General features: G+C 46.8%; 1 protein-coding gene across 2 annotated transcripts in view; it reads right to left on the bottom strand.

Moving 5' to 3' along the window:
• The window catches only part of OTOA (otoancorin), a 60,105-nt gene that overhangs the window by 19,101 nt on the left and 22,715 nt on the right, over positions 1–18,289 (bottom strand). For both annotated transcript variants that reach the window (XM_060123176.1, XM_060123177.1), the window contains 9 exons: positions 17,385–17,600; positions 15,591–15,758; positions 14,700–14,840; positions 11,903–11,961; positions 11,610–11,727; positions 9,305–9,378; positions 7,063–7,198; positions 5,904–6,094; positions 4,225–4,318 (listed from right to left, as the gene is read on the bottom strand). In XM_060123176.1, the coding sequence (XP_059979159.1) occupies positions 4,225–4,318; positions 5,904–6,094; positions 7,063–7,198; positions 9,305–9,378; positions 11,610–11,727; positions 11,903–11,961; positions 14,700–14,840; positions 15,591–15,758; positions 17,385–17,600 (1,197 nt within the window). The remainder of the gene's footprint in view (positions 1–4,224; positions 4,319–5,903; positions 6,095–7,062; positions 7,199–9,304; positions 9,379–11,609; positions 11,728–11,902; positions 11,962–14,699; positions 14,841–15,590; positions 15,759–17,384; positions 17,601–18,289) is intronic.

Genomic DNA, 18,289 nt, shown 5'->3' with positions numbered 1-18,289 from the left:
GAAGGAAATTAAAAGTGCTACTCCAGTGAACACACAAATGATAAGAAAGCGAAACAGCCTTATTGATGATATGGAGAAAGTTTTAGTGGTCTGGATAGAAGATCAAACCAATCACAACCTTCCCTTAAGCCAAAGCCTAATCCAGAGCAAAACCCAACTCTCTGCAATTCTATGAAGGCTGAGAGAGACAAGAAAGCTGCAGGAAAAAAGTGTGAAGCTAGCAGAAGTTGTTTCGTGAGGCTTAAGAAAAGAAGCCATCTCTATAACATGAGAGTTCAAGATGAAGCAGCAAGTGCTGATGTAGAAGCTGCAGCAAGTTATCCAGAAGATATAACTCAGATAATTAACAAAAATGGCTACAGTAAACAGCCTTATATTGGAAAAAGATACCATCTAGGACTTTCATAGCTAGAGAGGAGAAGTCAATGCCTGGCTTCAAAGGACTAGTTGATTCTCTCATCAGGGGCTAATTCAGTTGGTGACTTTAAGTTGAAGCCAATGCTCATTTACCATCCCAAAACTCCTAGGGCCCTTAAGAATTATGCTAAATCTACTCTGCCTGTGCTCTATAACTGGAACAGTAATGCCTGGATGATAGCACATCTGTTTACAACATGGTTTACTGAATATTTTAAGCCCACTATCGAGACCTACTGCTCAGACAAAAAAGATTCTTTTCAAAATATTACTGCTCATTGACAACGCACCTGGTCACCCAAGAGCTCTGATGGAGATGTCCAATGAGATTGATGTTGTTTTCACGCCTTCTAACGCAATATCCATTCTGTAGCCCATGGATCAAGGAATAATTTTCACTTTCCAGTCTTATTATTTAAGAAATACATTTCTTAAGACTATAGCTGCCATAGATAATGATTCCTCTGATGGATCTGGGCAAAGTAAATTGAAAACCTCTTGGGAAGGATTAACCATTCTAGATGCCATTAAGAACATCTGTGATTCATGGGAAGCGGTCAAAACATCAATATTAACAGAAGTTTGGAAGAAGTTGATTTCAACCCCCATGGATGACTTTGAGGGGTTCAAGACATCTGTGGAGGAAGTAACTGCAGATGTGGTGGAAATAGCAAGAGAACTAGAAACAGAAGTGAAGCCTAAAGACGTGACTGAATTTCTGCAATCTCATAAAACTTTAATGGGTAAGGAGTTGCTTCTTACGGATGAGCAAAGAAAGTGGTTTCTTGAGATGGAACTACTCCTGGTGAAGACTGTTGAAATGGGAACAAATGATTTAGAATATTACATAATCATAACTTAGTTGATAAAGCAGCAGCAGGGTTTGAGAGGATTGACTCCAGTTGTGAAAGCAGTTCTACTGTGGGTAAAATGCTATCAAACAGCATTGCATGCTGCAGAGGAATCCTTAGTGAAAGGAAGTCACTGGATGCATCAAACTTCACTGTCCTCTCTTAGGAAAGTGACACAGCCACCCCAGCAAGCACCACCCTGATCAGACACAGCCATCAACGTCGAGACAAGAGCCTCCACTGGCAAAAGATTACACCTCACTGAAGGCTCCGATGAGGGTTAGCATTTTTTTAGCAATAAAGTATTTTTTAATTAATGTATTTACATTGTTTGTTAGACATAATGCTACTGCACACTAACAGACTACAGTACAGTGTACACATAACTTTCATAGGCACTTGGAAACCAAAAATACTCATGTGACTTGATCTGTTGCAATATTCACTTTATTGCGGTGGTCGGTAACCCAACCCGTAATATCTCCGAGGTACGCTTGTAGCAGCTTCTCATGTAAATTTAATCCCCAGCCCAACTAGTCTCTACCAAGAATCATAGAAAATAATACCCAATCTCAGTACTAATCCAATACGTGTTCAATAACATAAGTATATATTGTTTTTCACCCATCAGATTGTCAGTAACAAAATAAAGTGATAATACCTAATGCTGGCCAAGATGTAGGAAATACGCGTACTTATTTCTCTGTGGGACTGTTAGATGGTACATCATTACCACCTGATAATATCTATAAAATGTATGGATGCCTATGTCTTTTGGGGTTGGTAGTGTTTGTTCATTTTTGTTAAAATTTATATGTATAAAAGGAGGAGGAAAGAGTTATCTCTGAGTTCTAGGAGAAGACTAGCAACGAGGGGGCCTCTGGTTGCCCTGGAGAAGGTGCCATTTCTCATCTAGAGCTGATGCACTTTGTCAAGCTCAGGATACTATTGGTAATCTATCCAAGAGTCTAGAGAATTCATCAAACGCTTCCCTATAGCAGTGTGTCTCTGTGTCCCAGTCACCAAAAGAGTGTGCCCCAAAAGTCGTTGGGTTTTATAGTTCCTCCTTCTATTCTAATCTTCAGAATCAGAGTCACAGTCTAAGTCAGTAGTTCCCAGCCCAGGCTGTAGGTGAGAAGCACCTGGGAAATCCACAGACACCTGGGCCCTGCCCTAGAGATTCTGAGACCATTGGTCTGGGGTGGGGTCCATGTGTCTGTCCCTTTTAGAATTTCCCCGGTGATTCCCACGTGCAGCTAAGGTCACGAGCAAAACTGCTCTAAGATAAATAGTTAACTTCTAAAGAGCAAATTGCACAGCAGAGTATTTTCCATTTTGTATTTTTAAAGGGAGAACATGTAAAGGCAGGAGGAAGATTTTCCAGAAAGGATGCAGAAGAATCTGGGAACAGCAACTGCTGCTGAGGAGAGAAGCTAGGAACCTAGAAACATGGGGCAAACCTAGAAACTTCTCATCCTATAGCCTTTGGTATAGTTGGGATTTTCTAACCAGGAGCATGTATTACTTGTTCTACTAAACATTTCAGGCATTAAAACAAAAAGTAGAGAGAATAATACAACAGAGCACCCATGTGGCCAGAACCCAGCTTAAGAAATAAAACATCACAAATATAATTGATAGCTCCCTCCCTCACCCTTGGCCTTCCTCCTTCCCCAGAAGTTAACTGTCACCCTGAATTTGATATTTGATAATTAACCATTCTCATGTACTTTTAAAGTTCTCTTACATATGGCATTGTTTTGCATGTGTTTCAAATTAACTAGTATTTATTTATTTACTTCGTATCCTACTGTACATATATTTTTGCAACTTCCATACACTGTGTTTCTGAGATTTAACCATGTTGATACAAGACCTTTTCGATTTCAAAAGCTGATTTTTTTAAAAAAGATTAGATAAGCATTTAAGATACATGCAGCTGCTGCTTATGACTCTAGGTTTGGACACCCCAGGAGATGATTTTACCATGACTGGACACTGGAATGTTGCTGTGCATGTGTGAACCTGGGTGACGTGCCAGGTGCTCAGGCCCCCTGAGCATGTATGACAACATACATCTTGCGTGTGTGAGTACAGGGGTGAGGGTGTATGGACGTGCTTTGTGGTTGATCTAACTCTTGTTCAGCAAACATCCCCTCTTACCCCACCCTCCACCTGCATGGAGGAGACTTCCTGCCCCACTGAGGTGGGCTTGCTCATGTGACTTGCTTTGGCCGATAGAAAGTGACAGCCGGCCATTTTCCAGCCCAGACCTTAAGGAGAACTGCACTTTGCACTCCCTTTTCTAGAGTTTCAGACTTTCACTGTGAGAAGAACATGCTCCAGGTAGCCTAGCCCTAGAGGCAAACTCAGTGTCCCAGATCCACAGACCAGTCAGCAAGAAATAAATGCTTCTTGTTGCATGCCAGTGAGATTGTGTGCCTTTGTTACACAGCAGAAGCTGACTAGTACTTGCTCATCTGGCATGCCTCTTGGCCTTGTCTAACTCTTGGAGAGTTACTCCAAGTAGAGTGTTACCTCCAAAGGCAGTGCTCAATAAAGATTTGGTTTTGGATTAAATATGTTTGCCCATGTGATTGCACACACTGGACACACATATGCGTGTGCATATGGCGCTGGTGGGTGTAAGCCCTCGAACAGGCGTGCATGTGGGAGGCACACAGATAGCAGAGTGGCAGCTAAATGACAGCTCCCAGCCTGTGCACATCTGGGCAGAGGCCAAGTGAAAGACCCTGAGCTCGTTTAGCGGCTGCCTCACTCCCTTTCCCTGAACCTTGGGCATCCTGGAGTGGAGCTGGAAACACCTGAGCTCTTTGAGGCAGGCAGGAAGTTTCCAGAAAAACAAACTGGCAGAAAACCCAAGGGAATATAACTAACCACACTTTCTCTCCCCTTCAAACTCCTTCAGCCTTCTAAAGATAGAACACAGAGGTACCTTTGTGGCAACAGAGCTTAATTCATCTCCTGAGAAAAGTACTAGAAAGGGTCCCAAATCCTTTGTAGTCTCAGCTGTCCAGTTCTGGGGGAGTCTAAGGAGAGATAATAATAAACAGTAAATGGAAAAATCACGCTCTTGTCCTTGTCCCCCAGCATCTTTTTCTTTTAGGAAAAGACTATCTTTATACCTGGAGAGGCTGTCAATCACTTGGTCCCACGCCCCTAACCAAGAAAACAGACATGTGATGCAAACGGACCAATCAGAGTCATCCCTGGCAATTGTGATGGAGCTACTAGAGAAGCTCTCTCTTTCTTCTGGCATCTCTAGCAGTAAAAAGGATATTGGAGGCCATTCCTCTCACCAAATGGAGAAAATAAAGGCCACAACCAAGAATACAGAGCTGAGAGATGGGAGGAACACATTCCTGATGACATCCTTTGAGCCCCTGGATCCAGCCATGCCTGAAGTCCCATCCATCTCTAAACTCAGTAAACTCCCATGTTTTAGTGTGAATTGAGCTACTGAATGTCTGTCATTTGCATCAGAGTGTTTCCTTCCTCCCTTTTCTCAACAGAACAGTAAAGATATATCGGCTCCTTTTAAATTACCATAATGGTCTCCTCCTATAGCAAGATGAAATTTCCTCTCGAGCCTGGCAGAATAATAACAGCACTGACACAGGATCCACTGTTGTTCTTGTGGAGACCTCAAATGTCCACGGGGAAGTGCCTCACACTAGGATATCTCTAAAGGAGGTCTGCCCAGTTAGCAATGATGACCCTTCTCCTAGGACCAAGGCAAACCACCCCCGGCCAAAAAGCCTCCCCTTAACTCTTTGATTAACGATATTAGCCCAACAGACTGTAAGTTCCATGAGGGCAGGAGGCACACTTAATAATAACCACTGTATCTTCATTCCTAGTCAAAATGCTGTTGTCACATACTCAGTACTACATGCCAGCCACTGTTGTAAGTGCTTTAACACTTACTGCGTTAACTCAGCTAATCATCACAACAGCCCTGTGGGGACTCTCACTGTCCCCATCCTACAGATGCAAAAATAAAGTGCAAAAGACTGCGTATCTTTTCCCAGATCACACAGACAGCAGACGGTAGAAAAATTTAACCCAAGGAGTCAAGCTCTCAAGTCCCAGCTCTTAAACTCTATATAATAGTAAGTGTCTGGGACACAGTAATTACTCCAAAAACATTTGTTGTCTAACCGTTGACCGATATCTAGGCCCTACTCAAATATCTGACCTAACTTCAGAAAACTCTGCATGGGAAAGAACAGCTGTCTTCCCCCAGGGACTTCTCACTCACCCAGAGCTGACGGTGCCTCGATTATCTGCATTAGTATTATTGGTGGTGGTGTTTCACAACAAAAATAATAATAACACCTCCACGCATTTGTAAAGTACCATGTTTTTGAAACCCTTTCCCTTTCCACCATCCCAGATGTATTGGTGGCAACCACATGAGGCCTGTAGAACAGCTATCATTCTCACCTTACAGGGAATCTGAGGCCAAAAGAAAAAAGATCGTTTCCAGAATCAATCGAAGTGTCTAACCTCGTCCTAAGTTAGAGACTCTGCTCTGAGGCAGGAGCGCCAGGGCCGGGTGCCCCTTCGCCAGCCCCTACCCCAGCCCTGGAGCCCAGCCCGGGCCCTCCTCACCCGTGCTGTTCCAAGAGCCTGAGCCTCACTGCCACCTTCTGCTGGGGGCTGAGGTCCAGGCAGTCTCTGAGGCTGTGCAGGGCAGTGGCCCAGGCCCTAGGGGACACCCCACGGTGGATGACGGCCGCTGGCAAGTGACAGAGCAAGTTTCCCAGGATGTCCACGGTGTACTCATCAGCAACGGAGTCATTCTGAAACCAACAAGCGGAGCTGGTGGAAAGGTCCAGTGGGGCTGGATCCTGTAAAACACTTCCCGACCCCAAACCTTGTAAAGGTTCCAGGATCTGAATCGCCTACCCTGCCATGGCCCTGTAGAGAAGGCACGGGGCCTAATTTTACCCCAGGGGTGCCGGCCCCAGAAGTCTGGGGGACCCCACGGGGGGCGGGTGTGGGTGGAAGACGCCCATCGTGAGCATTCACTCAGTGAGGCTGTGGTCAGCGTCACTGTGACTGCTCTGAGGGTACCTCAGAGTTCAGTAACCCTTATAATGATAGTACTGCAATAATAAACACAGCACTTCAAAGTTTGCACGGCCCTTGAAAGCCTCCAGAGCTCTTTCTCAAAATGACAAAAATAGCTAACATTTATCAAGTGCTTACTAGGTGCCAGGCACTGTTCTAAGTATTTCCATGCCTGAATCCATTCATCTTCAAAGTAACCTTAAGGGGTAAGTACTAAAAAAAAAAAAAAGAGTGAGTACTAATATCATCCACTTTTTCAAGATAAAGAAACTGTCACCTCTGCCCTTTGGGCCTTTGCATTAAACAATATATTACCTATTTCATGTCCTCAATACTCCATGAGTAAAGTGCTACAGCACCCATCTTACAGATGAGGAGACCAAGGCTCGGGAAGGCGAAGTGACCTGTCCAAAGCCACCTAACCAGGCAGTGGCAGAGGTGTGTCTAGAACCCAGACTCCGTGTACTGTGCTCCTTCCTGTCCTCCAGAGCGGCCTGCCAACATTCAGGCCCCAGAATGGCAGTCCCCAGAACCAGTAGCCAAGAGTGTTCCACCCAGTGGTTTCAGAGCCCACTTGTGGCCATCACATCAGACTTGAGAGCCCAGCCAGATCCCCTGAGGGCTCTCCAGGATGGCCACAGATACCTGGAGGGGAAGGGACACCAGTGAAAGTGTCACCCAGGAAGAGTTTCCTTACCAGGCACTGCTGTACTTTCTTGAGGACTGAATTCTTTTTGTGGGAATCTAAAACCAAGGAGTCCAACTGACTCTTCCCCAGGCTGATCAGAAAGGGCACACACTGGGAGGCTGGGACAGAAGCCAGGTAGCGAGCCCTGGAGAGAGATGGAGAGAATGAGGGAAGGAAAACAGTGGCTGCTCTGTATTTGTCCCTGAAATCAGGGTCTGTATTTGTCCCTGAAATCGGGGTCTGTATGCCCAAGAGCTTATCACAGGGGTGTTCCTTAAATGCTGGTTCTCCCCAGAGATGTTCTGTCTCCTTTGGGCAGGTAGCAAGCCTCCCACCCATCATTCTCCTAATTTGTGGGTGGGAAACAAACTTTGCATAATGCTCTTCTCCTACAGGTGGGAAACAAGCTTCCCATCATGCCCTTCTTCCATGACCCAGCAGCACTGATCAGAGAACAGGATCTCCATAAACAGAGGTTGGCTGGTGGACTGGTTGAGGGGAGATGAGGAGAAAGGAAATGAAAAGGTAGAAGAAGAAAGAGACAACGAGAAGAGAGAATAAAACACAAAGTGGAGGGAAAAGGACGAGAAGGAGAGAGTGGAGAAAGTAAGAGAAATGACTCCCAGTTCTGTCAACCCCAGTCCAGAACTCTCCTCCAAGCTCTTGACCGTATATTCTCAACAGGAGCGATATCACCCCCGTGGGGAGAAACTGGTTCAGGGAGAGGGAGGGATGGGGGCAGGGAATCTCAGTTATTACAATGAGTTGTGATCCGCCAAAGCTCAACCCTACGCAACAAAATCTTACTCCTTGTAATTTCTCTCGTTAGGGAGAAATTAAGGTTTTCCCCTTCGGGAGGCAATAATGAAATAAAGGTTGAGAAAGACCGCTCTGGAGCCATGTGGCATCATGGCCACCTGACTGTTCCCAAAGCAAATTCAACCTCCTCCCCCAAACATGTTCTGCCTCCTCTCTGCCATCCCAGACTCCTTTGTCTCTTTATCCCCAAATCTGTCCTTGCTAGCATCTTAATATTACTCAAATCTGTTCTCGCCTCTCCAGTCCTAGTATCACCATCTTATTTATTTCTTCATTCATTCATTCGGCAGATATATACAGAGCATCTGTTGCATGTCAACCACTGTGCTGGGCACCAGCTACCAACATGAACGAGACATGAGGGGAAGGCCCCTATCTTTGGGATGCTGTAGGGGGAAGAAACACAGAAACCAGTTAATAAAACAGATCATTTCAGCTAGTGATGAATGTAAGGAAGAAAATTAAATGGCTCTGTAATGCAGAATGATATGGGAACAGCCAGGAGAGCCCCTCTGAAGGCATGAGCTGAGACATGGATGTGTGGAAGAAGACAGCCATGCCAAGGTCAAGTTTACAGAAATAAGCTTCCACTGTCTCTCTCCTTCCAGCCAGGCCCCCTGCACTCCATCCTCTATATGGACAGTAGTGATGATCTCTCCCAGAATACAAGTAAAACACCCCAAGGTGTCACACAAGCCCTCCCTGACCTTTCTGCCCTTCTCATTTGAGCCCCTGGATCCAGCCACGCCTGAAGTCCATCCCTGGACTTTCCTGACTCCAAAGTTACCTTTTATTGCCTAAGACAGTTTAAGTCAAGGTTCTGTCACTTTCAACCAAATATCAACTTGATATTACAACTGACTTCATGCTTGTCTGTTTTTCCTCCATGAGATTGTAAGCTCTTATAAGGGGAGAATTTACTTATCTCTGAGAGCTTAGTATGTAGTAAGCACTCAATAAATATTTGTAATTCAATGAAGACAATGGCAGCAAGAGAAGGGAGAGGGAAATAAAGAGGAAAAGAGAGAAACAGTGTCCAGACCATATTTAAAAAGCAGGGCTGCCCCCCCATGCCTGAACACCCACACATACCAGGAGAAATCCCCACTGCTTCCATCAGCCCTGATTCCCCTGGAGCCTGGACACAGCCGTGAGGCCAGCCCAGATGTGACCTGCTTCACTGGCACTCATTAATTCAGGCTCAGGTTGCTTTGGCTTTGGTTTTTAAATAACAAGAAAAAGCAGGAGAGTCCGTCTAAAATATCAACGTGAGGCTCAGAATTTAAATCCTGATTCTCAAGGACTTAACTGTCGAAGGCACTGTCCACTTGCCCCTGTTTCCTCACCAACACCCAGGGAGAGAGAATCACTTTGGCTTTGGTGACACCTGCCAATCTTACTGAGCCAGAAAGGGAGACTGATGTTCACTTACGGGAGTGTAGCCAAGAGGAAGGGTGGCATAGAGGACCTGGAAACTTCCCAGTATTTCCACGCCAAACAATTAATCTAAAAGATTAAAGCAGTGCCAGGAATTTAGTCCAATAATAACAAGGGCAAACACAGACTGTGCTCTCAGTGTGTCAGGCACTGTTCTAAGTGCTTTACATGCGTTCACTTATTAAACAGAACACCCTACAGTGTAGGTAACACTACTGCACCCAATTTATGGATGAAGAAACTGAGGCGATAATAAGATGCACACAAAAATTTAAGTCTGAGAATGCTCACCACAGTTTTATTTATAACTGCAAGCAGTGAGATGGAACCTTGATATACATCCGTAGGGGATTGGTTAAGTAAATTATGGTATAGCCATACAATGGAATACTATGCAACTACTGTGTTTCCATACGGTAGATTTATGTGTGGGCGTGTGTGTGTGTGTGTGTGTGTGTGTGCGCGCGCGCGTGTGTGTGTGCGCGCGCGCGCGTTATATACATTTAAACAGAACACTGTGTATGGTATGAGCTCATTTGTGTGTCTTAAATTACATGGTGATATGTTCTATATATATGAAAAATTCTCCAAGTCAATAGCAAACTTTCTCTGTAGTTAACTTCTGGAGCAGGGATTCTCAGCCTCAACACTACTGACATTTTGGACAGTGTAACTCTGTGTTGCAGGAGCGGTCCTCTGTGTTATGGGATGTCAAGTAGCATCCCTGGCCTCTACCTGCTAGGTGCCAGTAGCATCTCCCCCAGGTGTGACAACCAACGGTGTCTCCAGATATGGCCAAATGGTCCCCTGTTGAAACCATGCTCTAGGAGAAACTTTACTTTCTCTCTATTGTTTTGTTTTATAATAATGTGCTTTCAGCAAAAAGATAAACAATCAAGGCAAATTTTCTAATTAACTGGTATTTGAAGGTTCTGAGAACTGGGCAAAATCAGGTAAGGAGCTTTATTGGGACAACTCTTCCTGTTTGAACATGTAGGTCTTCCTCAAAGCTGGCCTGAACTCCATCCATTGCATCGGTTTGATGAGTGGAAGGAGACAGCCACGCCAAGGTCCAGGTTTCAGAAATAACCTGCTTCCCACCCTACCTGGGCAAGGCTTTTAATATAGTTCAGTGGTTCTCACCAGGGAACCATTAGAAATGAAAAATATCAGGCTTCACCCCAGAAACCCCAGGGAACCTCTGCAAGTGGGGCTCTGCAATCTCTGGTTTTTTAACAGTTTTATTGAGGTATAATCAATATACAAAGAACTGCACATATTTCATGCATACACTTTGATGAGCTGGGCGTATGCAAACATCTGTGATTCCACCACCACAATCAAGGTAATAGGCATGGCCAACGGCTCCCAACGTGTCCTCCTGTCCCTTTGTTTGGTTTTTGTGGACAGAGCACATAACTCAAGAGCAACCCTCTTAGCGAATTGTGAAATGCAGATACCATATTGTTAACTGCAGGTGTTGTGTTGTACAGCACATCTCCACAACTTATTCATCCACCAAAACTGAAACGTTATACACGTGGACAAGCCTTCCAGGCAATGCTGATGCAAGCTCGAGTTTGAGAACCACTGACAGAATGAACAATCTGAGGGAATGACAGGCTTCATTAAAAATTTGCCTGTTCCTCTAATCATCTCAAAGGATTATACACCCGGCTTTTCCCTTCCTGGCTCTCGGGAAGAAAAGTCATTGTTTGGAAACTTTTCATTCAGATCTGAAATGCACCAGGCCCCCTGCTCACCCTCTCAGACTCTGTACAGCCGACCGTTTGCACTCCAAGTCCAAAGCTGCCCCCAAGGCCCGCTTTTACTTACTTAGATACAGTGAAAGTCAGTCACTGCCTCTGGTCTCCCCAAAGGGTTAAAGAGTCTCCTTAACTATTTGGAAAATGAAGTTTTAAATGAAAACTTAAATTCTCCTAGAGGACTATTTCCATTCTAGGCTACCTCTGGAAAGGGTATGAAAGTTAGAGGAGGGTATGACCTGCAGGCCCAGGAAAGCATAATTGTGGACATGCAAAACGGTATCCCTTCCAAGTGAATTTTGGGGTTCAAATCTGGGTATAGAATAGCCAATCTACTGAAACTCTGGCTGTAGAGACATAGGTATGTGGAGCTTTTAAAAAAGAAATTGGAGAAAACCTGGCTCCGTATTTGGCCCCATATCATCACTTGCATCAGTATGATCCTGGCACAAGTATCTTAAGACGCCACAGTTAATTCACCCAGCGACCGGGTAGGGAGAGAGAATTAGAAACAAGGAAGTGCTTCGAGGGTACCTGATACGGTGAAAGCAGAGAGAAGTTGTTCTCAAAATACTGGAAATGAGCCAGAAAGGAGTCCACGCTCATGGCCTCAATGTGGGAGCACATCACACCTTTGACCAGCTGCCCTGCGCTACAGAACAAAACAGGGACCCAGGAGAAAAGGAGAGTAGGGAAGAGGAAAGCAGGAGCAAGCAAAGGCAGATCTGATCTGACACCAGCCGCAGGCAGGACTGTCCAACTCTCCCTCCTGGGAAATAGGCGCCTCGGGAGGGAGACTCCAGAGGGCTCGTCAGCCCCAGGCTTACCTCAAGAGCTCCTCGGGCCGCCTGGTTGTCTTTGACAGAAGCTCAAACAGGAACAAGGCCTGAAGGAAGAGAATGATTGCCATGGGGGTGGAGCACTCACCTACCGTGACGAGTCCTATGCTCCCATTTTACAGATGGGAAAATGGAGGCTTTGTTACTTACCCAGAACCACACAATTGCTAAGCGGCAGAGCAGGGACTTGAGCTGGTGTCAGGTAATTGCAGAGTCCATGCTCTCACACCCCAGGTGACCCTGCGCTCCAGGAGGTGAATGAGGAGCAAAGCCAGGGCAGCAAGCCTGGAAGTTTACTTCCTGTGCTCTAAGAAGCTGCTGCCCAGTTGAGGACCCCCTAGAGTCCCTATTTTCATGCCCACCTGCTGTTTCTGAGCACACGGCATCCCAGAAAACAAAACGGACGGATGAATAGACCAGGATGAGCTAGAAAGTTCCAACAGTAAAGTAAGTCCTGCTCACAACAGCGCTCCCCTCAAGCCCTCCCAGGTGGGCCCCCAGGAGAGCAAGGCCTCGTAGGCAGGGGCGTCATTTGTTTCAAGGAACGTAATTTTACAGAACACCTAACGTGCATATACAATCAAATACGACATTCATCTATTTTATAGACTCTGAAACTTTGAACATAATTCCCTAAACAGAATAAATTATGAGCTGGCATTAAGCGGAGGCATCGGTGACATGACAGCTGAGCCCAGGAGAAAGGAGCAGCAGGGGAGGTAAGTTCCAGGCACTCTGTGTGTGGCCCCAGAGATTTCCTCAGGCACAGGGTCAAGTTCCAGGGTCCCCCCATCATCTCCACCATCTCAGGAGATGGCCTCCATCAACTCAGCTGCTGAGACAAAAATATCTTCAAAGCACACGTGGCAGGACATATTCTCCAAAGTGATCGCATAGTTTCTGCCTAATATGCTCTTCTAGAAGCTTCCGGAGCCACTCCCCCATCAAGAGATGGAGTCTGCTTGTAGCTGGAGGTGGGTGGCATGGTGGGGAGCTTTGCGACAGCCTCAACAGACAGAGCGCAGCAGAAGTGATGCTATGTGACTTCCAAGGTCGCCAAAGATGACAGCTTCTCCCTGCTCTCTCTCGGGACACACACCTTGGGAGCCCTGAACCACCCCTATAAAGCCAGCTGCCCAAAGCCACCATTCTGGACAGTATCCGACACCTAGAAAGGCCGTAACAAATCACCACAAACCTGGTGGCCTAAAACAATAGAAATTTATTCTCTGGAGGCCAGAGGTCTGAAACCAAGGTGTCGGCAAACTAGGTTTCTTCTGAAGGTCTTGGGGAGCATCTTCCCGCACCTCTTCCAGCTTCTGGTGGCTTCTGCTTGGCCTGTGGCTGCATACCTCCAGTCTCTGACTCCGTCTTCACGTGGCCTCTCCTCTGTGTGTTTCAAGTCTGTCTTCTCTTCTGCTGTCTGCGTTTTCCGCTCTTATAAGGACACTTGTCACTGGATTTAGGGCCCATTCAGATAATCAAGGAGGATCTCATCTTGAGACCTTAATTAAACCTTCAAAGACCCTTTTTTCCAAATAAGGTCACATTCCCACCCACAGGTTTTGGGTGGACATAACTTTGGGGGGGTACCGTTCAACCCACTACATGGAGAGACCACACCCAGAGACACCCCCAGCTGTTTGAGTCTCCCCAGCCCAGATGTCAGACACATGAATGAGACGCCAGGCCCAGCCACCAGCTGAATCCAACTTTGTGAACAAGCCTAAGCAAGAGCCTTGGGAACCATGGGAGTAGGTAAAATAATTGCTACCCCACTGAACCTGGCGCTGGTGGGTAACCAGCAACAGATCACGGGCACATAAGGCCTGATGCCTCCCCTCTGTCACACCCGCATCCAATCCGACAGCCAATTCTGTCACTGTTAACTTTCAAACTGTACCCAGAATCTGACCATTGGCCACCACCTGCATTGCCAACACCTGGTCCAGGCCACTGTACGCAGTAGCCTCTTAACTGGTCCCTTTGTTTCCTCCCTGCTCTCCTCAACTCAGTCCCCAGGCAGCAGCCAGAGTGATTCTTCGAAAACCAAAGTCAGATCCTGTCCCTTCTCAGACGCCTCTCAGCTCCCTTTCTTGCCCAGGGTAGAAGGCAGTCCTCACAGAGGCCACTCCACAACCTCTCTGAGCTCAGCGAGGTCACCTGTCTAAACAGCTCACCCCCTAAAAGGTCTGGCCCTCCCCCGGTTTACTTCCTCCCTAGTGCTCAGCAGCAGCACCTGTCACCTAACAAGGCACACGTTTAATTGCTGACCTTCCGCACTGTCTCCCTCGCTAGGATGGAAGCCCCCTGAGGGCAGGGACTTCCCTCTGTTTTGTTCGCTTCTGTGTCCCCAGCACCACGCACAGCGCCTGGCACCTGGGGGGCAGGGGCTCCACAAACACTGACGAGTGAGGGAATGAACAGCAAGTCAGGGGAAGTTCCGAGGCCGCAAGTCGGCCTCCACAGCCCAACCCTCCCCAGGAGGCCCCAGTGATAACTGCTCTTATGCACAGTGCACTGCCCAGCACAATTCTCCTGAGAAATGATGCCCGTTTTGCCAGGAGAAAACTGAGGCCGCGGGAGGAGAAGCAGTGACCCCAAAGTTAATAAACAGCAGCCCCGGAATTCACGCTCGGGTCTCGTCTAACTTAACACTACGCTATTCTATCTCCTGAGTGTAATCACAAGAAACAAGTTTCTTTTACCAAATTAACCTTAGAACAGACCTTTCCCACAAGACAGTCAGAAACCCAGGCACCACCTCTGGGAGTCACAGTCGTACCTGACTCCGCCGGAGCTCCTTCTCTTTCAGGACTGTGGAGTTGAATCCAGGTTCCCTCCATAAATCAAAGAGAGACACTTCCTTAAAGAAAGCCCCTTGTATTTCCACAATGCCCGAGGCGGTATCTCCTGCTTCCATCACCTGTCAAAAGTGAGAAGAAACATAATAACGACCTTGCAGAAGGTACATGGAGCATTGGGTGAGGGCCAGGCACTCTCTCTAGTGCTTCACTGGCAATAAAATCCATCAGGTCTGCTCAGCAACCCAAGGAGGTGGAGATGATCCTTATCCCCATTTTACAGATAAGAAAACCGAGGCTTAACGAGTAAGGCTGAAAGTCGATACATGAGATTTAAGCCCAAGTCTGTCTTATTCCAAAACCCACACTCTTTAATTTAACCATAGGCGTGACAGCTATCTGCAAGGTGTTGGTTGAAATTAGGCTGAACCCTTTGGGTTGGTTTCTTAACAGATTGTACAATAGGACCTGGCAGGTCTGATAGAATAGGATGCCCAGAAGACCCATGGCAAGTGAGAAAGAGGAATATGGACATGGCTTCAGAGCATGAAAGGAGGGGCGTTCAGAAGCAGTAGGGGGATTCAGGATTCATTTTCACATTTGAAAACCAAACTCCTAAAACATTATTACAGCAAGAAACCTAATTGAAGAAAAGTCTTCCAGATTTGACTGGCTGGGGAGAGCACCAGGGTCTGGAGAGAGTAAGGCACAACCCCCAGAGGCTCCTTCTGGAAAGGAGAGAAGGTGGGCGTCAGGGGAAGGCATTCTCCAGGTTCAGAACAACCCCACCTAAAGACACAGACCACTCCCAAAGCCCCAAAACCACACGCTCTGTGAGGCCCGGGGCTGCGGACCAGACATTTTCCTCTCACCTTGCTCAAGACACCGTGCTGCTGGGCAGGTGACAAGTCGGACACGTGCAGGGAGATGGTGCTTCTCAGGAGCTGCATGAGGTCCCTGCGGTCCATGGCGTGGAAGGCCTGGGTGCCCACCCCAGCCAGTAGCACGCCCATCTGGCTGACGTTGTAGAAGGACAGCACCTGGGGGCACCGGCCAGGGAGGATGAGGCCCAGCTCCGGGCCTCCACCACTCGGACGTTTACTAGGCCCTACTGCAGGCCAAGTATCCAGACGGGTGCTGGGGAACCACCGTGACCAAGACACAAGCTGCCCTCCCAGATCCTCCTTCCTTCCATCAGGAAAGAGAGTTAAGTATCAAAACACAAGACACCAGTAACTGTACCACTGGGGGAATCACTATGCCACCTGAGGCCACAGCACAACTAGCAATGTGCTATCCATGTGCCACAGCTGACCAGGCAATGGGCTTTTCTGTGTGTAATCTGAACTAGCTGACAAGATTTAAATATTGGAGGAATCTTATAAAAATCCATATTAGAGTTTCTGCTTTATTAAAAAAAACAAAACCTGAACATCCGGCGATACTGGGCCCACGTTGGCAACAATGGGCAAGAGCCTTCGGGTAGGTCGTGGGACTCTTAGTTTACCCAGCCCACCCGCCCTCATGGGACCCTGAGAAAGCCCACTGGCCTCAGTATCGGCCTCAGTATGTCACCGGCAGGCATCTGACACGGCAAAGCCCCACGCTCATCTACCTTCATGTGGAAGCTTTGAGTTGAAGTAAAGAAGTGTTTTAGGACATGAGTGTGATATTTTATGACAAATACAACTATAGCTGGCCACTCTAACAGGAATCACGCTTGGTTTTTCCCCCACTCCTTTGGAGTGAAGATGCTAGATGTAATATAATCAGAGACATTCCTTGGTTCTGCAAAAAACCGTTGAGTGGTTTCCTATAGTTACTCCCTGTAGAATGGACAGTCTCTTACTATCCCCAAAGAAGGCAAGACCTTTTGAGCTCTTGGCTTCTTAGCAAAAGTCACCTCACCCCCTCTGGAGGAAGAGTTGGACACAGGAATGAGACAAGCCTCTTGGTCCAGGGCTGTGAGGAACGAGACAAGTGTCCCTCAGCTCCCTAAAATCAGATTCACAGAGTGGACCCATGTGGCCCCAGTCAACACAGAAGGTCTGCAAAGCCTTCAGACGAAAGTCACCGGAAGTCCTGAAGGGACAAGATGAATGGTCTATCCTTGGTCTTGAGTCAGAAAGTAAGAATGGGTGGGCATTGGTCATGGTGTCATGATGGAAGTAGTTAGCATGGGAGTAAAGCAAGCAGGATGTGAAGCCAGATGCCCTGGGTTAAGTCCCAGCTCTGCCCCTTCCATGTGGCCTTGGCAATTCCCTTTTACACTCTGTGCCTAGTATGAATGACCTGGAAAATGGAAGTTATAACACTACTGACCTCAGACGGTTGTTGGGAAGCTTAAAGGATTAACTCAGAGATAGCTAACACTCATTGAGCTCATACTCTAGGTCATGTGTTGTTCTAATCTCTTCCCGTGTGCTGACACATAATCCTATGGAACAGGTGCTACTGTATCCCCGTCTTACAAATTGGGACACTGAGGCCAAGAGAAGTTAAGCCAATTCTCCAGTGTCACACAGCTAATAAGTGGCAGACCAAGGATTCGAACCCAGGTAGTCCCCCTTGGCACCATCTTCTTACTGATTGGCTGCCTCTGTTGTGTGTGTACAACTGGCCCTTGGGTCTCAGGGCATTAAAATAGAGTTCAAGCTCCAACTGACCTTCTCATGGGCCAGGTATTTGGCAGACAAGATGATGACCTGGCTCTTGGCCCAGCCCGAGACCTGGTTGAGGGTCGAGATGGCGCCGTGCACAGCCTCAGGGCAGAGGGATTCCAGCTGACTGTGGGTCAAGCCCACGACTGCATCCGACAAAGAGCCCAGGGTCTCGTTGAGGGTCTGGTTCTCTGTGGCAATTTCCAGGAGGTCGGCTTTGAGCTAGAAGGGGAGCAAGCTGGGATGAGGGTCGATAGCAAGCAAGATGGTGGTTCCTTCTGACTACACCCTGGGATGCACCCTCGACCGACCCTGCTCTGTCAAAAGGGGAGGGACTCCTGCTAAGCCCAGACCGTGAGTCGCCCCACTGAGAACACCACCTCCTCTGGCTTTGACTTTCGTATGCTACAAATTCACTTTATGCTTCATTTAAATATTAATTTGTTATTAAATCAACCTTAAAGCGTGGCAGAAGGAAATTTTGTTCACTTCACTCAGCCACACTCCCGTAGCAACTATTTTATTTTTATGACCTTGAACTCTATATCCTGTCTATATGGTTGCTTTTCTTTCATGAAATAGCTGGGGGGGGGTTCATAATAATATATAATCTATGTAAAAATAATTCTCAACAGTAACAAGGAAGTGAAAGTCTCCTGAAAATCTTACCTCAAAAAAATTACTATGATTAGCAATTGGGTGTATATGTTTCCAAAACTTCTTATGCCTTTATAAATAAACTGTGGCATGTAGTCTTTACATAGTTGTAACATGAACACAAGTGCAATTTTCTGCTCTATATTTTTCATTTAAAATTGTGTTACAGGTTTTCATATTTCTGTGATCCCCTTCATTATTTTTTGTAACATGCCTGTCTAGTTATAGTCAAGTGTGCTTCCCAACTGCTTCCA

This window comes from Lagenorhynchus albirostris, chromosome 15 (genome assembly GCF_949774975.1).
Source record: "Lagenorhynchus albirostris chromosome 15, mLagAlb1.1, whole genome shotgun sequence".
Lineage (NCBI taxonomy): Eukaryota > Metazoa > Chordata > Mammalia > Artiodactyla > Delphinidae > Lagenorhynchus > Lagenorhynchus albirostris.
This window is presented reverse-complemented; position numbering and strand designations above follow the sequence as displayed.